At 34.2% G+C, this 23,866-nt stretch overlaps 1 protein-coding gene across 1 annotated transcript in view; it reads left to right on the plus strand.

Moving 5' to 3' along the window:
- Positions 1-23,866, plus strand: part of LOC106106176 (protocadherin-15) — a gene marked incomplete at its 3' end in the record, with an annotated part of 107,701 nt that overhangs the window by 72,381 nt on the left and 11,454 nt on the right. The window contains exons 4-15 of the mRNA XM_013286723.1: positions 12,370-12,455; positions 17,121-17,186; positions 17,309-17,487; positions 18,228-18,350; positions 18,606-18,845; positions 19,135-19,284; positions 19,734-19,952; positions 20,348-20,542; positions 20,902-21,039; positions 21,651-21,800; positions 22,327-22,441; positions 22,954-23,156. Coding sequence (XP_013142177.1) covers positions 12,374-12,455; positions 17,121-17,186; positions 17,309-17,487; positions 18,228-18,350; positions 18,606-18,845; positions 19,135-19,284; positions 19,734-19,952; positions 20,348-20,542; positions 20,902-21,039; positions 21,651-21,800; positions 22,327-22,441; positions 22,954-23,156 — 1,860 coding nt within the window. The remainder of the gene's footprint in view (positions 1-12,369; positions 12,456-17,120; positions 17,187-17,308; positions 17,488-18,227; positions 18,351-18,605; positions 18,846-19,134; positions 19,285-19,733; positions 19,953-20,347; positions 20,543-20,901; positions 21,040-21,650; positions 21,801-22,326; positions 22,442-22,953; positions 23,157-23,866) is intronic.

A 23,866-nucleotide genomic window follows, 5' to 3' on the forward strand; every position in this document is an offset into this window, starting at 1 on the left:
AATTTTATTTATATCCATATAAGAGAGCCGTTAAACTTTTAACTAGCTAGCATAGTTTTTGACTTAATTTTCGGTTCCGTGGGTTCATTTAGGGCAAAAGAATTCATAGAATTAATCGGCCCAATAGGAACTTTTCCCATTGGGGTGATTCATCAGTTTGCCCAACAGCCCAACGGGATACAGCCGGTTAGATTACTTAAGAGTGTTATTATTAGAGTGGGTTTAGCTTAAATGCTCCAGTGGTATTACATAATATGTGAAATGGTTTGAGACAGCTATCTCAAATTGCACTAATTACTCTATTTGTGCAGGCTGTAACAAATTTATCTGACGTAAAGTCCAGTTTATTCTAGAACTAGAATTAATTTGTGATTATTGAAATACTCTTGATATAATTATTCTTATGTTTTTTACGCAATCATCATATCATCACCTATTCCCGTAGGATTAGGAGTATACCTGAAGTCGGAGCAAAGTGGAAGACAAGCGCCATCTAAGGCAATTGGGATAAAACTGGAGAACCCCCGAAGATTATTTATAATATTTCGAAATTGATATTGTTTTACGTATGTTAGTATATTTTTATGTTTCAAATCGAAATTTAATTGTTACTTCTTAGTTATCATGCAGTGTTGTCTATTTTTGCAATAGCAACTTTTATTTTGATTAAAATATGTACAAATATGTCCTCGTATTTGTTACGCAAACTGTTTCAACACGAATGTAAACAGCCGACGCTTTATCTTTTTAATGAAACTGTTATGTGTTGAATTGAGTTGTTATTTAGTCTCTAATTGGCTTACTAATGGATCTTTGATTTGTATAACTTCTCATTACTTGTAAGCTTGTTTCTATTGCATACTTTCTACATATCACTTTCTATAGTTGTATTAAATACTAGCTGTTCCCATGCGACTTCATCCGCAAAAAATTAAAAAAAATCATTTTATTGTTTACATTTGTGAAATGATCAATTGCAAATGTCAAAATGACATGATATGATGACAAAGCATGGCAACCTGTCCTTGATGTTGGCATCAACTTATGGTCTCTTTCCCACATGATTTTTATCCAAAATATTTACCCCTAAGTTTAATGGAAAGAAAATATATAGCCTAAAGCGTGACGTAAGTGTAAAGCTTTTTAATAAAAAAAAAGAGTTATTCAAAAATATGCTAATTGCCGACATCTTAGGCAACAAAGAAGTGTGTGTTTACGCTTTATTATATTAGTATAGATGTCAATTTCAAACGCCAACTTATCATTAAAAAAATTACGTGATGTTATATTTCAATTCTGAGAAAATAATTCTTTACAACTGTAATTATTCATTCTGACGAATACAAATAAGCGATATAAAACGTTTCTGTCTTTCAATGTAAAGGTCACATGTGCAATTTAAGGTTAAACGTCGATAAATACCGAAGCGTGTCCTCTATCCTATCTAAAGGCGGATTTCCATGGTATGCCGATACCGACACGGGCACTAGTCAAACTGTGCTTCGCATAAATCGGTCTGCGTCCGAGTAAAGCGCCGTGGAAACCAGCCTTAAACGATACAATCGAGTGAAGTTATTCGAAACGTTGGGGTCGGCGTAGGAGCCAGTCGGTAACCATAAATTGACCGCTGAGTAGGCACAAGATTGTCGATAATTTTGTCATGTTCTTGCCCTGTTGTAAATTTAATTTGTTTGATATACATGCGCTTGCGGTTTATAATCTGTAGGATTTATACAATGATATACGCAATGAATGTTAAAGTATTATAATAAGAAATTTGCAACATTCCTGTTAGCAAATTGTATATTGCTTGACTTATTTTCATGTTAATCTGTATAACTCTATGGTCTATGTCTGTCTATGGTGTATATTTACGGTTTATAATTGTCTTTTTGTCTCTGTCTAATTTATTTTGTCACCATTGTAATTGTAGTATTTTATATCCGATATTTTCTAAAAATTTTTCTGGGTTATTAAAATCCAACAGAAATAATGCTTTGTAAATGTTTATTGTTATTTATTCACCACGGAATAGTTATACAAACATGATTATCATTCAAAATATCATCCTGCCTCATAGTACTTACTCGTAGATAAAATACAAGCACACGAAGAGATTACTTGTTTTTACAATAACTAGCTGTTACTGGCAACTTCATCCGCCTGAAATTAAAAAATATACCCTATGTTACTAACAGATCAACTATCTTTCTCATGGTGAAAAAATTATCAAAATCAACCCAGTAGTTTTTACGTGAATCGAATACATACAAAAATCCGAAAATACAAATCTTTTCTCTTTATACTATTAGTATAGATTTATACAATAACGAGTTTTAATATGTCAACGCAAATATAACTTAAACATGTTCAACTTATTTAAAAGATGGTAAAATGAGATTATTCATATTATCGTCATAATTTGATACTTGAAAATCTCAAGTATTTTATGCAAATCTGAGATCTTTGGTTCATCTTAGTCATTTTATATCCGTCGAGAAACCTTCAAAACTGTCTTGTTCTTTTTATATTTAATAATTCATTCACAAACAAAACACCTCATTTATTCTTATTATGTTGCTTCTTTATCTGATTATCATTCATAAAATTATGAGCCTGTTTGTGTATTTTATTATCGTGTTGCAAAACAGCAGGGTTTTTTTATAAATAAAGTAAAAGATTAACCTTGCCTGAGGATAGAGGTCTTCTTTATATAGGCTTTTTAATGACATCTAAAGTTTTCTAGAAGGTTCTTGAAATAAAACTAAACTATATTGAATATTTTGTACAAATTAAATAAAATATAGCGTAGAAAGATTTGTTTTTAATTAAAAAACTTAATTAGAATACTTTAGTATTTTTTGTTTTCCAATTATGCAAATATAGAATATTTTAGAGAAATGTTGAATTTTATACATTAATTTTATATCTATACTATTATAATAAAGCGTAAACACACACTTCTTTGTTGTCTAAGATGTCAACAATTACAGCATATTTTTGAATAATTCTTATTTTAATAAAAAGCCCTACACTTACGTCACGCTTTAGGCTATATATTTTCACGCCATTAAACATAGGGAATAAATATTTTGGATAAAAAACCTAATGTGGGAAAGAGACCATAAGTTGCTGCCAACATCAACGAAGCAAGGTTGCCATGATTTGTCACAATGTCATGTCATTTTGACGTTTGCAATTGATAATTAGACACATGTAAACAATAAAATAAAGTATTTATATTTTCATGCGGTTGAAGCCGCACGGGAATAGCTAGTTCGAAATATTGTTTTACAATACTTCACCTACCACGGACGTAAACTTAGTATTAGCTAAACATAAGATAGGCGGTCGGCATACAAACAGGTTGCAGCAAATTACAGTCGCTTCATAGCGTCATCTTTATTATAATTTATAGCACATCCATTACTAAACATTCACTATGGATAAAGTACATATTAGATAAGTAATAACAAAACAGAGGTATAAGTCTTAAAGCCCATACCACCATCAATCTTGAAATTCAAGAAAATAATGTCGCTAACTGAAGACACTTGCATCACAGCTTACATCTTTAATGCCCTGTTTCCCAGATACGTTTAACCATTCGTTAGTGTTACTTAATGAAAAGCGTTTCCGACCCACGCAATTTGAGTTTTACTACATTAAAACTAAAGTCAACCAAACACTTATGAGTCGCCAGGTAATGACAAAATAAGTGGGAACTTCAGATACCCAGCATCAGACGTCAAATATTAAATTGAATTTAGAGTTTAATTGTCACTTTTTGATTAAATACGCTATTACATATTTTAATTTCGTTTCAGAAGTCGGCAGTTTTTTAATACTCAAAACACAACATCTCCCTTAAAATATCATACCGTTTTAATTTTTTTTTAATAATAAATAGTAATATGGTAAAACTAAATAACCTCGGAAACTTAACACTTATCAGTACTTTGAAGCGCCATTAGACTTCGTTTATAAATTCACAGGTTCATTTGGAAACCTGTAGTCTTATCTTAACTCAATGGTAGTAGGCACTGGTAAGTGGCGGCGAAATTACAGGACACTGGCCTCAATACGTATCGCAGGCTACCTGTTCCGGGGGATAATGAGGGAACTAACTAGAGCTTTGTACTAGGAATGCTGGGCAAGGACTAGGGAAATTCATTTGCTCATTAGCTTTTATACGAAATTAACTCTTGCTAATGGGTTTTAAGTTAACTTGCTGTCAACTAAGTACAAAATTTGAGAGCTTGTGCAGCATAGTAACATTATTTCTAATGATAAACAAAAGTGGCCTGAAAATATTCTAAAAGGAAATATCAGAATTATTTGGATGGAACTCGTAACTCCAAGTTGAATAATAGCGAAACCTATAAAATAATAAATTTATCTAAATAGTTTTTATTTTCAGATCAAAAGCAATTACTAAATAAAATTTCACTTAGGTACTTAAAGCTCTCCTATAAGGATGAGGGCATTTTTAGTAGAATTCATTCATAAATTATTACTTCCTTTCTTCTTACCTTGTTTCCGGCCTCTGTACTGTAATATCAAAGTCTCATATCTTAAAAGCAATTAATCTGAGAGCATGTTCTTATTCTAATTGCGCACTATACTATAATCTTACCGTCCGTCGGTTAGAAAATTCCGCATAATACCTCCCATTTAATCACAGTGTAGTTCTCATGGAAACTATTAAATCGCTTTACAATTGTAGTCTAAAGCTTAGGATACAACAATTTTAAACAGCGATTTAAAGTCGCAACTAGAAGCGATTTATTTGTCGCATGTCACACTATCATCGCATTGCGTCAATCTTACGATTAAATCTCAGTGAGTTCCAAGCTTTACGTTTGATATTATTGCAGGAATATGTTACGGGTAAAATGTTAATGGTATATTACCTTAAATGGAAAACATTTCAGTCGGATGTTATATCGTTTGGTATCAATGGTTCAGACTTTGACAGTACAATTGCGGTTTGTTAATATTCAAACGGTCCGTCAATTACTTGCCTATACGATCTTTACATCACTCTTATATCTCTGTGTATTTATGATTTCCTAGTACAATATAGCTTGTCATATTTGTTTAATAGCCGATTCCCCAACTACATTTAATCATTCGTTAGTCTTATCGGTTGGTTAACTTCATGAAATGCGTTTCTGAACTACGTAACATAAGCTTTACTCTATTAAAAATTAGTCCAATCTAACACTAATGAATCACTAGGTAACGATAAAATAAATGAAAACATCAAAAACCCATTATTAATGACACTATTCAAGTGCGTGTAACTTAAAACAAATCTTTTACTAGGTTAAAGTCGAAGACAAATTGATGTTTACACGCATTACAATATTAAAACTCAAAAACAAGATAACTAAGGATTCAATGACAGATACAAATGTAGACCAGTTAAGGTAGATGAATTTACAGCAGTTATAATAAATCGCATGCATAAGCTGATAGTCCTTAGTTGGCGCTAACTAGCTATGTAATCAATTAGTAAACATCCTTGTCAATTCTCTTCCCGTCTCATAAATATCAGGATGCTCCTCGTTGTTATACGGTGATTACTTTTAAGATACCTAGTTAACGTTTCAAGTTTAAATGGGTCTTGATTATGTTCTCTTTAATAGTCAAACTCATAACTACGTTTATTTCACTCTCAAGTCCATTGAACTCAAGATGATGTTAAAATAATAGTCGTATTTCTTTTGTTTGATTTTTCATCGTTTTATCATTCTGGAGTGATGAATTAAAACGACCACCAAAAGTACTGCACACTTTTAATCATCTAAGCATTTTGCCATGAATGACTGTTGAAGATCAGACGATTATGTGACATGTTAAGGAAAGTATAAATTCAGATACGACTACCAAAAGGATGCGATTGATAAGGATTTATGAAGCAGCACGCGCAGTGTAAACCCTCCTTAGGGAAAGGAGATGATCAACACAATTAGAATAACTAATGATCTCCACTTTTAAGATCCGCTGTGCGGGTTCGGTTTGCAATTTAAGTGTTCCAGTGTGGAGCAGATAAAACTGAGATCGCATCTCATCGCGTGACGACGCCATCTACCGGAGTAACGAGGCGCCGTGTCGCCAGTGATTCATTGTTCCATTGAAAGCTTGCCGACGTGTTTATGAAACATTTAACTTCGATAAAGTGCGATAGTTTTATTAAAATATACAATTTTATATTCATGAGCTTCTATACATAAAAGAACGAGAATTCTAAAGTGGTAAGAAGCTGCAGCTATCCAATTATCATTGAGGTTAGAATTGTAGACAGATTTAAACATAATTTTTGTTTCCTTTGATTTTTTTCCGTACTTTTATATTTGACAGCGTATTCTTAGTAGAAGATAAACATTTTAGTTCTTATGCATAATGTATAAATTAAGATATAACATAAAATTCCATTTAAATTGAATTTCCAAGTATTTAAGACTAGTTGTCAGTCCAACATTACGGTAGCTAGCAATTTACCAAATAAGCAGAGGCTAGTGAGAATTCCTTGAATACGGATTGCGTTACATTTTCACCGCGTATACCGGTAAACTACATATTTTTTCATACAACAGTATTTGCTATAAGATTAAACTCATATATATTTCATAATAATTATCTGAACATGTCCCATAATTTGTAAAGTATTGGTTAATTGGTATAATGAGGTTTATGCTGGGTTGTTAAAGTTTCCATTTGTTTTATGATTAGGTTAAAGTAATTTCAGTGAGCTAAACTAGAGTTACGTAGTTCGGAAACGCATTTCAAGAATTTATCGACCCAAAAATACTAATGAATAGCTTAATCTGGGAAACTGGGAAATGAGGTACTTTTTGCAACCTAAGCCGATTTTATTTCTATATAAGGTCGAAGAATTTTCAAGATCGATATTTAAAACAAAAATACTGAGACGCGAATTTTGTATTATAAACTTTGGAAGAGAGATTCATTCTTCTTTCCCCTTAGTTCAAAGGTTAAAAGCGTTTTAAACCATAAAACATTGTCTATTAGGAAAAATCTCTTTACTTCTTTAAATTGTGTCAATGATACTTCAGCGTCATTACCTCCAGCATTAATGCAAGTAATAACCCATTTTGCTCACGACTTTACCCGCAGCTGCCCTCTTGAACTTTAACGGATGTATTTCGTAAGATCTAGCGAAATATTGAAGATGCGCTTTGTAACTAAGAAACACTTTCGCGTTTAAAACTAAATACATTTAAGTGATTGTAGAGAATTAGTTTGTAAACGTTAATTACTAATTACGGTTGATGGTTGAGTGATGGAAGTGTTTTAAGTAGGCATTTTGACGTACGTAACTCAACAGAACCTATTGAAGTTCCCAACGTTGAAATCACGAATGAGGTTAATGGGCTTAAATTTACAGGTACAAAAGTAGCATGACTTTTGTGCTTGTATGCTTGGCATTAAACAATTTTATTAGACAATCTATGGAGTCTTGACCGAGTTCTTGCTTTATTGTTACCCCGCAAGATATAGCGGAATATGAATCGTGTTGGCGAATAAAATTGAAATATCAGTACAGATAGCTTTATTAAATTGGTTTAGTTTCTTTAGATTACATACAAATTTTGGACATATTAACAATATTGTACGTTTTATACATATCATTATTTTGGAATGGCCTTTAGTAATCGATTTTCTAACAAAGTTGTTATAAGTTTTTGCACAGCAACTCTGTTATTACTTATTCATGACTTGGACCGTTGAACTTAGCTTGTGACGAAATCGGCCGGGAGTTGGCCAATAAATGGGAATATAAAATAATGTAAGCATTTTGTCACGCGAATAAGAGTTTTATTCCTAAAGCGATTAAGCTCAAAATTCAATAACAGCACTGAGTTCAGTTTACACCTGTCTCGTGGGAGCAAAGAACTTTAATCTAGGTCCTTGAATTGCTAGCGATTTGAGATTAACAATTTAATTTAGGATTCCAACATAAATTAGTGTTGTATTTGTTAAGGAAGTAGACACCTTGTTAATTTACTGAACGCCTAAGCTGTAAGGCCGGATTTCATTGTTGATATTTTTGACAGATTTCGCTTGAACATTTATAATCTTGATCTCTCGGTTGTTACGAAGTTGGAACGCAGAAGTCAGGGAAGGCGTTGTTAATAATTTAACAAATGTCGCGGCATAAATCTTAATGCCACATTGGGTTGGTCCGTTTTAGCGCTCCACTTTCGCACTAATTTATCACGACTATGGGAATGCTATTTTCATTTCATACACACAAGTCCGACAGATGAAACATAACAGCACGTATCTATATAAAATGCATAGTGTCGATGTAGAACAATCTAAAAGAAAACTCAATGTCGAAGAAGCGGTCGATAGCTAATCTTACTTCTTCTTGATGTTATGATTGTGAAAGTTTGGATAGATGGATGTTTGTTACAGTTTGTAGCCTAAACGACTGATCGGATCTCTATGAAGTTTGGCATAGACGTAGAGGACAGTCTGGAAGAATATGTAGGCTACTCCCTTTTTTAATTCCAAGCGGAGAAAGCCATTAAATGATATTTCTAAGCTAAATGCTACGTCTTCAAAAGCCACATTTAATGGATGTATTGCTTTGCTTTATAGCGCAAATGAAACAAAGATCCCCGTTAGCTTTGCAAATAGCGGGGAGGATGCGGAAGTGAGCTCGCCGAGATGATGCATATTAAACTGTTTCTGATTGTTTCGAAACTATTATAACGCAACAATGACTATGGAGATAGATCGCCTGGATGTGGTATTTTATTGCACGCTTGTGTTATTTTGTGTGTAACTTATTGGCAAAAATATTTAGATGTATTAAATTACCTATTTTATTTATAATTCTTATTAGATTTATTTTAAAAAATAAACCTATTCAATTACTTAACTCGTGTGCCTTGTGGGTTTGTATACGAATTTCTACTATGGTCTACTACTTTAAGATTCTGACAGACAAATAATAATTGCAATATATATTTCCTGGTTCATGGATTGTCCTATTACATATATAGATCAATATCTTTGCACAGCTTTATATTTACGACTGCCTATTCTACATTTTCTATGCAAGTATTCTTGCTTCTCTGTAGCAAGGCTCTTATTGATCTTCCCCATTACATCGGTACGTGCGCGAGTGTTCAGACAATGGTCTATAGCAGCCGCTTCGGTATTACAATACAAATTCCTTGCTAAATTATAGTTTTCCTATTCGTATTCTTACGTTTTCATTACAACGCCCAGTTATAGATTTGCATTGGTCCTTGGATACAATAGGTACTTTATTTCAATATTGAAAAGTCTCTGAAAATGTTCAATTAGTCAAGCTGGAATTTAACCTAAGCAATATTCAATTTATTTGTACTATGTTGAATAATCTTGTTAATCTTTAGTTAAAGTACAGTTTTATAGTTTTTAGCTCTAGTTCTTGCGAGATCAATTCGTGAAATTTCATTATATGCTGTCTCTTCAATTATCTATTTTGTATTATGAAATCACTAGTTTTTGTCCGCGACTCCGTCCGCGTGGAGTTAAAAAAAAGTAAGTAATTTACGTGTTCTTCCAGATTATCCTCTGCATCTGTATCGAATTTCATCGAAATCCGTTCAGCCGTTTAGGCTACAAACTCTAACAAACATCCATCCATCCATCTAAACTTTCGCATTTATAATATTGGTATGATTGAAAGTGTCAATGATCTTAGGAAGTTTTCATAAAACTATTACTGGTTTGCATTATACCTTGATAGGTTTTAACTCGCCTTGGGCGGCTGGCCAAGTATTGCTGCAATATTCCTTGCACCCAGAGTTTATGACCATTTGACAATAAAAATCTTACTGCTAAAGGAAACCACGGGTAGGAAGTTGCGGTTTTACGGCGTATAGTCTTTAGGATTTTGAACAATAAACGTCGTTATAGTATTTTGTAAGCGTTTTACAATTATAGAATAGCATTTTAACATAGACTTAATTTCACATCTACTAAAAGGTCTCGGATCTAATTCTGTAGTAATTACTTTGGTATGCCTTACCTTCAAATATCTTGCTACCTCGCCTTCTTTCGTCCTACGTCGTACTTTTCGTCCTACATATTTCATTGACAAGCTAACTACGGAATGCTTCATTGTCTTTGTTTCTTGTTGCTTTTCTATTTATATCCGCCTCTTAACTTTTTAAGTTCTGCTAACAATGTTTTGTGGTATTAATGAAACTTTGAGGGCCTGTCCCACCAAATTGTAAATTGTCTGATAACAATCCAACGTGTAAAATATGTAATGGAAATATTGGATCATGTTACCTTATTTGACAGTGACATCATGTTTAAGCCGTCTGATCCTCTAAGAGCCAATGGTGGGACAGGCCCTAAATCTCATAAACCTACAGAGAAATATTAGTCGTAGTATCGAACATGGTGATTTGCTATCAAACATCATACGTAATAGAAGCCTTTCAATGGAGATTCGATCATATCCGGTACACCTGACGAGAGCGACATCACGAATTGATGCCAAGAACGTATTGGCCAGTTGGAATTATCTATGTAAGGTTTTCTAAGGTTAAATTTAGACGAGTATGTTAAAGGAAGATGAATTTAGGACAAATTTCAATACATAAATCAAGTTTTTTTTTTATAACTTCAAACTTGAACGATAGTTTTAATTTCTTATTTTCTTTAGTAAAATCGCTTTGAAAACGGCTTTGACACCTTAAGCAAGTTCTAAAAGTAATAGGTTTTTTTTATAGTTATCTGTTAATGTCCAACTTCACCTTTGATACTTATTAAGGTGGGGCGTAAGCTGTTAATTTCAACGCATTTCTATGATTTACTTGATCAAGTAACGCCTATAGTAACAGACCTAGTTTTTGCCGAGAGTTATGTGGACTGCTTTCAACCGGGGAGTGGAGACCTGATAAACGAGCCGATACTAAACGAATGTGGCATTTATTTTCAAACCTATTCCGATACGTTTTTATTGCAATTTGCGAACTCGTATACGTTCATTCACATGCGAATATAGAACCATTTGAATCGAATGGAACTAATTTATATAACGGTTTTTTTTTTAGTTTTTATGGGTTTTCATAAATTTTACCTGGTGAACATAATTTCGCATATAAACTGGGTAAAATTCATTATTGTGACAGTAACATATTTAAGATAGCGAGATTCACAGAAGTTTCCAAGGTAAAATAAGGTGTAAATCTACTTTTGTTTTCGTTACAAATTGTGGAATTATTAAACAACTAGTTATTCACGTGCGACTTCATCCGCATGAAATTATGAAAATTTAAATTTGATTGATTACATGTGTCAAATTATCAATTGCAAATGTCAAAATGGCATGACATGATAACAAACAACCTTGGTTCCTTAATGTTGGCAGCTGGTACTTTATGGTCCCGTTTCCACATGAAGGTTGTTTTCGCGTTTATCTGTCCTCCAAGTTTAATAGCGTATAGATATATAGCCTACAGCGTGTCGTATGTGTAGGGCTTTTTATTAATGTAAGAGTTATTCGAGAATATGCTGTGATTGCTGATATCCTACGCCATAAAGGACGCTTTATTACGTTAGTATGTAGATATTCACGAAAAAACAATATTTAAATCTAAATATCGCCCTTACATTTCTTAATTAACATACAGCCGACGAGAAACCTTACTAAGGACTTGTTACGCCTTGTTCATTTGCATATTTTATTGCCTATTTGCTAGTTTAATGACGGATTTGTCGTAAGTACCGACGAGTGATCTAATTAATTAATAGTTTTTCCGTAGTTTAGCCACATTAAAAAAATTACGTCACGAATTCACTAAAGTTAATTGAATTTATAGCTATTTCTGATCATGGGTTTTAAAAAAATAACTTCAATGTTTTTTTCTTATCAGTGTCACTTGAAACGATATTATTGTAACGTTTAAATTCCAATCCTGTGACCACGTAATTGGATTCTAATTGCATTACACAATCTTGTACATCTCAAATTCAGCAAATGCATGTCATATGACACAATTCCTGTTAAAACCGTCAGTCTGTCGGTGGGAAGCTTTGTGTATTGTTTTGTTCGCTCACAATATAAATAACTTTTAATTTCTTGTTTTATCATTTGAATAGCATCGATTGCACAACTGATTTCAACTAAATTCAAGGTATTTTTTATTTATATGTTCATGTACTGTTTTATGTACCCTCGAAATGTGTTTAAATCACAGGTCGGTAGTTCCAAATTTTTACGGTTTAAAGTGTTAGCAACAATAGAACTTAAAACTCGGCGTTGGTTGCTTTAAATTTTTTGTATTTTTAGTCTGTGTGCAATTTTCATATATGTTTATTTTTTTGCAGTGAGATGGCGCGGGGGTGTGCGCTAACACAGCTGTCAACGGTTTGGCTTCTCCTATGTTTGCTGCCTTCAGTATGGACAACACCAGGTGTGTACTTTTTATTTATTATTAAACCTAACATATAACTGAGTTTTTTAAGAAACAACTGACGTATGCGATTTTACGTATCTACCTGCTATAACCTTTAAACACTAAAAGATTATACAGTTTTGCTCGTGACGTTGGAATTAAAATAATCTAGTAGCAAACATAGTTTATAGTACTGTTGCTTAGTGATAATTTGAAAATAGAATTAATGGGATTTTTTTTGTTTATTCGTTACATACAAAAGAATTTTCTCAAACCAACACAAATGCAGTCCGTGTTTATTTTTGTTTTCTTTCGTGTTTTGTTTGCAGCAAATAATTTGAATTTAATATTAGGAGCATGACTTTCTCTGACAGGTCGCGATAGCATCGTCTTTCAATTGTTTTTATCTGTTCAGAACAAACAACAGTATTGTACTGGCAGCATACAACTCAATGAATGAATGATTTTATTTGTAGTCACAATGACTGGTCGAGTTTTAATATTAACCCAAAATATCATAGAACAATAATGTAAGATAGATTTCAAAAGTATTTCAAAGCGACACAAAAGTTAGTGGATAAACTAAAATAGATTGAGAAATCATACTTTTCACTTGTGTAGACAAAATGTTCTTATTGGTGTTAATTTGTAATAAATAATTTTCAACCAGGCCTTAAATATCCAATGAAAAGTAAAGTTTAGCAGAAAAGAAGACATATAAATCTGTTTATAAAATTTTACTTTATAAGTCTAAAATAAGATTTTTTAAAACCATAAAGGCTTAAATCCTCAATCTAATGGATAAAACGTTCCAATATATTGTTTTTTAATAAAATTGTAAATGTAAAAATCTTAATTCTTACACTTTATATTATTACTAGAAAACATACAAACTATATAAATTACAAAAAGCTAAGTATCCCTCGGGAACCGGACATTTCTCGGGGATGGAAGCTTATCCCATGTGTACTCCAGACTTTGTTTTATATCTGTGCCAAATTTCAATAAGATATGTTGAACCGTTGCAGAAAGATCGAGTAAACATTAAAAAACTAAATTAAATAATCCCGCGGGAACCGTAACTATTCCAGGGATAAAAAGTAGCTTATGTGTTCTTTCAGACTATGCTCTAAACCTGTGCCAAATTTTATGGAGATTCGTTCCGCCGTTTAGGCTACAAACGGTAACAAACATCCATCCATCTATCCATCCATCTATCTAAACTTTCGCATTTATAATATTAGTAAGATATGAACGGAAATAAACATAGTTTAAGTCGTCGTGATTTCTGGACTTAACTATATAAAGTTAGCGGTTAATTGGCTAAGTAAACTATGAAGCAAGCCTTGATTGATTGAATTATATCGTCACTTATTCAGGCTTGTCGATACTGATCCTAATTGGTTTACTCAACTCAATTGATCGAAGAAATATATATTTCCGCAGTCCTAGTAAATTGCAGTAAATAATACAAATAGTCACTTTATTTAATGGAAGAAAGCCCAATTTAAGTCCCTTTTCCATCCAACCATTTTTCTTATAAGAAGAGGATTGTAAGGGAACGTGGATTTGACGCTACAAGAGACGCCTAGGAAAGGGAAACATCCTCTTATGTGCGTCTCCTCTTTTGTAGAGTAAGCAACGCTTTCGTTATTTCGGATGGCCATGGGCAGCGGTCGCTTTACCAATTTGGCGGATTCATGTGACCGCTTACTCGTTTGCCACCTTATAATATAAAAAATAAAAAATCGAAGGTACATCAGTAAAGTTTTTTAAAAACCCGTTTTCATAGATGGCGCTTTTTTAAATTTTATTATGTCAATAAAATTTATCGACCGTGTTACCCTAATTTTTTCCGATATAAAAATACCATTTGTGTACAATTAGTTCGAAGAATAAATATTTGTTGTATGAATTGAATCTTGTATGGACTTAAAACATTCGTTCACGCCTTTCAAGGGAATCGTTAGGAAAATAGACAACATAAACCGGGCGTATAATAATTAAGATTATCGTATAAGGCGTTTCAGTATTAATCGGGAACCCTTAATTAATGGTTTGCTGACAAATAGTTTATTAATTGAAAATTTCTCAGCCACGCCCTGTTTGTTACAAGTTAACGGCCTCGTATAGAAAAGATGTTTGAAAGTCATGGCAGAGATAAAAACAAGATTGTATACATAGTTATTAAGAAAACTGAATTCAAAACCTTGATAAAAAATAAACAGTTACTGCTGGTCGTTCAGGTGGCCGCTTGCTCGTTTGCCACCTTATGTTATAAAAAAAAAGTATGGTGATGAACCAAATGGTCTCTGATTCATAGTTCTGTTTAAAAATGCTACTATTAAATTATTCATACTAATATCATAAATGCGAAAGTTTAGATAGATAGATGTTTGTTAGAGTTTGTAGGCTTTAGGTAGGAGTTTGTAGTTGTTGTGTGTTTGAGTATGTTTGGAGTTTGTAGCCTAAACGGCAGAACAGATTTTGATGAAATTTTTATACATGTACAGAATAGTCTGGAAGAACATATAGGCCACTTGTTTTTTTTTAACGCGGACAGTATCGCGGGCGAAAGCTAGTTACATTATAATTATTACCTTGCACAAACATAGCGATATATCTCGATATGAAAATCTTGCCTGATACAAAATGTCATAGCCGATGGCCTTCGACACCATTAGCCGGTAACGTACAGCATTAGTTGCGAATCGCTATCTCTATTATGGGAAATCCTGCTTATATACTAGTTATATGTACTGATACTGTAGAGGGATATCTGAAATTACTTTAAACGAAACAACAAACATCATAACATATAGAAATATGTATATAGCGTTTTTGGACCGACTTCCCAAAAGAAGGAGGTACTCAATTCGTCTGTATGTTTTTTTTTAATTGTAAATACGTAAATATCACCATAGTATTTCGTATAAAGGCGGAGTTTATGTATTGTAAAATATTTTTTCTGTTGTTCGAATGCCATGAAAGCCAACTTTACAAATTACGAATAAATAATCGAACAAAAAAGTATTTATAATTTTCCACGTAAATTACTACTTTGTATTAACAACAAAACATCTATTAAAATGCTGTGGTTTATCAGAAAAGTACCTGTTTATCTTTATTAGTTGCAAACAACTAAAAGTCACCCTTAGCTTCCGTATTTGAAAACCAAACAGAACTTTAGTGGTAATTAAATTAAAACGTAAAGATAAGACTAAGCAATAAAACATACACAAGTGATGGTTTAATTAACATCGCTCCGTCAACACGTTTCCCCTGGGAGAGTTCATTATAGGTGGGGATTTATTGTGTATACGTTTACTGCACACCACTTCCTTATGGCTTTTACTATGAGTCAATCCATTGCCAGCTAACTATAGTGTTAACTTACTGCTCATTTTATACCTGACAGCGATTGTTGTGTTATGTGGCATTTAAAATGCAAGTTTATGTAATTCCATATTTTATGAGTAAACAAGAATGTGTTAAGGTTTTATGTAGGGTACAAAGGTAGAGGATGACTGAAAAAAGTATGGATGAATTGTGTGATAGATGGACAGTCCCCACGTACGGAATAAGCACATATGAAACGATTTTTAAATATACAAATTTTTAATTAACATTCAAATAAAAGATTTTAAAAATGATGTTGAATTTTTTTTTATACTATTAATCTTAAACCAGTATAAGCCTATCTTTTAAACTAAATAATCAAATAACAACAAAGATTGTATACCTGAAATAGTGTAGTGCAAATAGTTTTTTTTCATTATAGTTATTACATAATGCTAGAGTCAGAGTACAAATGGAGGATCTTTGTAAAGGTCCCTCCTCACTCCTGCGCATTTATCGACGCCCAATAACAGTACTTGCGATGTGTTCCGGTTTGGGTGAGATTGCCAGCATAATTACCTATTGCCGAGATAAGGATATATTATTTTAAGGTATTCGAAGCCGACGTGCGTGAAGTAATCTTGTATGATACATCGACATGTGTTTCTTATTGGTTCATTATAAGTCGATGACCAATTTCCAGTTAAGATTTAATTGATATATCTATTGATCATTTACCGCTCGATTCAACAAGTAACATGTCTGATGTGGAGGAGTTAGACGCATTGGTATTTACCTATTCTAACATGAGTCCTGTTACTGAAGTAAACCAACCCTCTCAAAGGAGTTTTCTCTAAAACCACGGAACTACTGTGGTCTCAGCAATCGAGCTATTCCTTCTAACAGTCTTCAGGTCATCGCAGCTGCTTGAGTTCATTGAATTGACTCTGCCGTACACTATAAAGGTGAATGACCTCACCTGTTTAGGTGTATACTAATTAATTGTCGCAACGCACATAAACAAATACTAACTATACTATAGTGAAGAACAATCGCATTTTGTTTACACATATTCAAAGATGAGGCTCCGACTACAAAGCAGTAGGACAGAACAATTGCTTTACAATCATTTCTCTAACGTCCCATATGAAGGCACACGCATTTCTTAGCGATCAAATGATTAATTTAAGTATCGTTTCAATTATAATTCTCGTCCAGTATAAGTTGAATAATATAAATGAGCCTGATAGTAAGTGTTTAATCTGTGACGAATTGTGTCGTTAGTTTAAAAAAAAGTTCACAAATAGACCGTTTGTTTTAAATATCGAACGTTATTTATTTCAGGACCATGCGAAGTGGAGACTGGGCAGTCAAGCATAATTGTGGATATAGAAGAAAGCAGAGGAAATAGTGAGTATAATTTTACAAGAGGTGTTGTCACTTTCTTTCGTTTTGCAGAGCGTTATCTTTGTCACAACAAAGTTACCCCTATCAGTCATATTTCCACAAGGATAAATAACACGTTGTTGCAGATGTAAACCAAAGTACAATACCAGCGGAGTTGCCGATAGTCGGCGAGCCTGATGTAGATATAGTACTATCGACGGTGTTCCCCAAGGGTCCAACGCTGTTCCAGCTCGACGGCAAGCGTTTGCAGCTTCTTCAACCACTAGACAGGGATGCGGATAATCTCTCACATATGGTATTCCAGGTTAGTACAAGGTTCATATTATCTTCAACTAATTCTCTTCAATCTGCGAAGAAATTTAAAGATGTGTATTCCACTACCCGCATTGGGCTAGTTGTGGATCCCTAAGGCACCCGTAATTTGAATAATTCTGTCGGGACTTTTATGAGCCTATATACACAAGTAGTTAATTATCATTTTAATTACGTGTAAATACCCTTTCTCTATCTTAAATAGCTTTGCAATGCAATTAATTGGTTTAATTTCTTGTAATGTAGCACTTTGATCTCTATCTTCGTAAACGCTATAATAGGGTATTAAACAAGCAGGTGTTTCGTATATTGTTTATATTGCCTGAGGCTATACGTTCGCTAAACTGTTGTACCATCGCTATATGCAAGCGGCGAAAGTATTTGATCAGTTAGCATTGGAAGGTTCGTAGCAATGTTTTGACTTACTCTAAAATCTAATTAATTATTCATATTTTTCTCTTATAATACTTATATTATGATATATGCACTCATGATATAATGTTCGTAAGATACAGGTTTCTTACCACGTCCAATCCAATCGTGGTAAGAAACCCGTATCTTACGAACATTATATTTGTAAAAACCACGACAGTTTAAAGTTATATATGCACTCATGATGTTGTTTTCGTGATTTTTTTCTTAAATTTTTCTTTAGTCCTCAATTTTATTCAGAGACGCAGTGTCTCAGTTATTTAAATCTGATGTCTTATAGTTTAATTATTGACATTACAGCTCGTATGTCAAGTGAAAGCGACGAAAAAGCGGCGGACGATACCGGTCATAGTTCGGGTATCGGATATCAACGACAACACGCCCGTCTTCCAGAACACGCCGTACGAAGCCAATGTTTCCGAGGTTAGTTTGAATAGTACGAATATATTACGATTGTTTGGGATGGGTTTTAAGCTGTTCAAATGACAATGTCTGTATTAAAAAAAAGGTAATGCCACACGAGGGTACTAAAGTACAATGATCTTACGAAAGACGGGTGTCAGCTACTTCTTATAGTCAAAGAACTAAGCGATCCTACGTTTTCTTGTAGAAAATCTATTTAAAAATCTGTACATTGAATAACCGAGTATTTAAATTTGTCTCTTGTATTTTCCACAGCTAGTACCGATCGGTACGACGATATTCGAAGGTATCCGCGCAGTTGACATTGATGCGGGTGTGAATGGTCTATCAGAATACTTTATCATACCAGGAGATAATAAAACATTGGAAGAAGCGAATGCCGTCGATGGTTACAGCTACTTTTCAATTCCTCTGCCGCATCAAGGTGTAATAACAGTCAACCGGACTTTGGATTACGAGCGAACGAAGCTTTATCTAGTCACTATTGTTGCTTCCGTAAGTAATTTTTCTACCTTTGTAATTAAGTTACAAGTACCTTTTAAGATTCTGAATAATAATCCAAAAGATATATGTATATAAGTCATTTGAATCATTTTAACTTTGTTGCCTGTATCCGTGGAGAGGAACCCCTAATGGTACTTCCAAACTTTATGATATTTTAGACCAAGATATTGGTAGCTTCCCTGGCTTTGTAGTATTTTATGAACGCCGATTATAAGTAAATATTCATACAATTATATTATTAAAAAGAAAGGGTGACTAAATACAATGTGTTTTTTATCAGGATCGCGCACGTGATACCAAACGCCGACTGTCTAGTACCACGACGATGACAATTAACGTGTTAGACGACGATGACCAGGATCCCTCTTTCATCTACCAGGGTTGCACCATGCATGATGGTGCTTGCATTAACCCTGAGTACGCCAGCTACGTAAGTCATATATTATATTTTTTTATTATTTTAAGGTGGCAAACGAATACGCCACGAACACTAACAGGTACCCACCTGAATCCACCAAAATTACGAAGCGACTGCTACCCAGAAACATCCGCAAATGCAGATGCCTTGCTTACCCTTAATTGACGAAGGAGGAGACGCACATAAAGAAGACATTTTCCCTTTCTATGCGTCTGCTCCAACGTCAAATCCACATTCCCTTTTTATCCTATTGTTATGAGAAAAAGGGGGGAAAAAGGGACTAAAATTAGGCCTCCGGCACCACACTCATCAGACGAAACGCGGATTTCATGGTTATCTTCTGTGTGGTCGTGGCACCGGGCAAGCAGACCCATTCATGTAACAATATAGTAAGAAACCTTTATGAAACATGAGCTACAGTTTTTTCCATACCTTACGTTTATATCTTTCGATTATTACAGGTGAACAGCGGAGTTCTTGCAGGCATCCTATCGATTGAACCAGAGAAGATCCAAGCGGTAGACATGGATACGCTAGAAGCTAAGATACGATATAGTATAGAAAGTGGTGAACCTGAATCCTGGGGGACTTATTTCTCAATAGATCAGAACACCGGCGCTGTAAGACAGTTACTGCCTGTTGATACTACTATCGCTAAGAGATTCCAGTTGGTTATTAAGGTAATTTTGAAATACTTTAACTATCATTTTATAATATAAGGTGGCAAACGAGCAGGCGGCCACATGAATCCACCAAAATGGAAAGCGACCACTGCCCATAAACAGATGCCTACCTTTAATCGACAAAGGAGGAGACGCACTCAAAGAGGATATTTCCCTATCCCACGTGTGTTTTTCACCGTCAAATCCCCTTTCCCTCATAAGAAAAAGGGTGGAAAAGAAAAGGGACCAGAGTTGGACTTCCGGCACCAAAAATCTCTAGTGTGTCCAAACCCGCAGTTAGTTTTCTAAACACTTTTGCTTCATTTTTGTATTTTGTACTGTGTTTGATAAAAAAAAAACTTTATTGCTTTGAATTCTCCCAAGTTTACCAACTTAATCTTCTATAATTACAGGCAGAAGAAATAACAGAAGGACGTCGTTACACGACCGCGAAACTAACAGTGACAGTACGTCCAGTGGACTCCAGCCCACCAGTGGTCAACGCCTCCTCGGAGGAGGGGCAGGTCGAAGAGAATTCCCCCAAAGGAACTAAAGTCCTCGACTTCAATAAAAAACCTATCAAATTATCTGTTTCTGATCCTGATCTGGTAAGATTTACATATCTCACTTTTATTGTATTAACTATTCCCTATGACTTGTTCCGTGCGAAAAAGATAAAGCTTACGTATTCTATAACTCCTTCCAGATTATGTTCTACTTGTGTGTCAAATTTCATCAAGATCCGTAAAGTTGTTTTGAAGATACGTAGTTACAAACATACATAGAAACTTTTGCATTTATAACAATAATATATTAATAGAAAAGTATCAAATAAGTAATCATCAAATTAGATCTTTTGTTATTCTTGGCCTGGATGTAAATTTCAACCATCAAAATGTTTTTTTTAAGCTTAATTCCTTAAACAATAGTCTTAATGTGAAGTTAATTTTAGTGTTTATATTTCCAGGGTCCTGGCGATCTTGTACCGAAATATTCATTCGAATTAACAACGCACTTCTTCGATATAGACCCTGAAGGATATCTTGTAGTCAACGATGAACATTTAGATCGAGACCCACCGAGTCCTGGCAAATTGAGATTCCAAGTAAGCTTAAATAATAATATCCACAATCCTGTTCAGATAAATCTGACAAAACTAAGTTTTACCGGGTTATTCCCAACCGTCACCCGGCTCTGTCCCCGCGTGGAGACATGAGAATAAAAAGTTTCATCCGTCCCACCTGTTGCGATAAGGCGACGGTTGGAAATTATTTTATTTTCATAACGGTTCCATCACCTTATTGGTGATAGTGGGACTAAAAGGTGGGACGGATGAAACTTTTTATTCTCACGTGGAGACAGAGCGGGGTGACGGTTGGGAATAATCAGTTTTACCTACAGATGTTAGATATCCGAAGATCAGATAAAAATGAACGTATAGAACGTGGTTTTTGCAGGAAATTAAAATGTAATATTTAAATGTACATTTCATCTACAGTGTAAAATCTTATAGAAAAGATAATCTTATCCCTAGCCTCTTAAGGTTTTATGAGCCTGCCTTATTCAATCATTTTTTAATAATCATAAATTAGTTTTTTAAACATAAATACAGCGTCACCTTTATGTGGCTACTTAAACTTCAGAATCTACGTTCTTTGGTGATTCTAAAGGTTCGGTTACACTGTAACACGCGTAGTATAAGTAAATATTCTGCAGGTGGTAGCTCGTGAAGCGAACGGCGGCGCTGCGTCCGCACCTTTATCACTTGCGGTACAACTGTTGGATGTCAACGACAACGCGCCGACTATACCAAACACGCAGCCAATCACCGTGCCTGCAAGTTTAGAACCCACTACTGTTTATAAGGTATTTTACATGAAAACGCCATTAATAGCTTGCCCTTGTCCCATGGAAGGTCGACACAGAATGTGCTGCTCCATACACTATCTGAATCCACTCCCTTCTTTAGCATATCCTCTTTCACACATTCCATACATTCTTTCTTCAGTCTTACTCTACCTTTGTAGCCATCCACATTCAATCTTAACACTTTCTTGTTTATGTCTTCATCCTCTAGCCGCATAATGTAAACCATATGAAAAACATAATATATGATAATTATTTACTTTACATTCTGGTAAATCAGACCTAAAAATCGTTCGAATGATATGGTAATGTTGATGTTAAAATATTAGATTAGTTGATAAATATAATATGAAAGTAAAGGATGAAGATTTTGTTCGAGTAATCTAAAGCTATCCAAAATCATCTCCGTCTCTTTTTATCTGTTTAATATTATATCATATTTCTCTGTCATATATCGAATCTCTAACAAGTTGGAATCTAAACTGTTATATTTATGTTCTTAAAAGCTTAATTTTTCGTATTCCAGGTAACAGCGACAGATATCGACGAAGGTGAGAACGCTCGTATTACCTACAGCATCTACCATGTGTCCAACAATGGCGGCAACAAGTTCACCATCGACCCCAACACTGGAATCATATGTAAGTATTAATCACATAGAAAGGGACTTTAAGTAACAATTTTCATCTTATGCAACACTTATAGACTTCTGCAATATTATTTTATATCTTCTTTACTCTTTACACAAAAATAAAAAACAAAAGTGAGCTTATGTGTTCTTCCAGACTATCCTCCACACCTATACTAAATTTCACCGAAATCCGTTCAGCCGTTTAGGCTACAAACTCAAACAAACATCCATCCATCCAAACTTTCGCATTTATAATATTAGTGAAAATTCCAAAAAAAAAAACATTCTGGGTTCCTACAGACTAAATACGACAAAGTTTTAATCGGCCGATAGTTTGATGAGGTCGGGTTGTCATGCTAAAATTATATAAAACAAAATACAAATATATGTTCATACTAATTTTAAGCCGACTAAACTATCGGCCGAAAAAAAGCATAGTATGTGAGAACTGCTTAATATCTCAGTTTTTCAGTGCCGATTTTCTCATATATCTTTACATGTAGTCTTTAAAACTCATTCCAGCAAGCACTGGTCGTCTACAAGCAGGCGAGCAATACAGCGTCACTATACGCGCAGTCGACGCTAAGGGACTTAGTTCTCAAGGCATAGTAGAACTTCTAGTAGCACCAGGTCCTAACACACGGCCACCGCAGTTCACCGCAAGAGATTACTATGCGCCTGTCTCAGAGGGCGCTGCGATCAATTCTACTGTCACTACTGTTACCGTAAGTTTGTTTCAGTGAAAATATATCTTTATATCGTCATCATATCAGTTAAGATTCAAGATCACTCCCTTCTTGATCATGTCACCTTTCACGCAATCTATCCATCTCTTTCTAGGTCTACCTCTACCGGTCCATTCCACGCTCACCTTTTACTCCTTAATTTCTCTACCACTAGGGTTACTTAAAATTTCTATAATTGCGAATCATACTAGGCGTTGATAAGATTTTTTTGATATAAAAACATTAGTAGATTTTTGTTAATTTGCTATATTTCTTTTGCATTTCCAACTAAGGTTTGTACGAATATGGTTTGCGACAACCGAATGGCGGGATTCGAACTCTCGACCACATGATCGGAAATCCATAACCATTAAGCTATTGGCGCTTTGTTTATTTGATTTAATAATATAAATGCATTTAGATTACATTCACGTTACGAATTAAAGTTTACCGTACAAATTGTTCGTTCTCAAACCATTCTCAATACTCTCTTAATTATAATCCGTGGTTATATTAGTTAGATATATTATCATCCACTTGCCCTTATCCCTTACGGAGGGTCGGCACAGTATGTGCTGCTCTTCCATACATCTCTATTAGCCGTCATATCTGAATTCACTCCTTTCTTAAGCATATCTTTCACACAATTCATCCATACTTTCATGGGTCTTTCTCTAGCTTTGTAGCCATCCACATTCAATCTTAACACT

The sequence above is a fragment of the Papilio polytes genome, unplaced genomic scaffold (assembly GCF_000836215.1).
Source record: "Papilio polytes unplaced genomic scaffold, Ppol_1.0 DF822289.1, whole genome shotgun sequence".
In the NCBI taxonomy this organism is placed as follows: Eukaryota; Metazoa; Arthropoda; class Insecta; order Lepidoptera; family Papilionidae; genus Papilio; species Papilio polytes.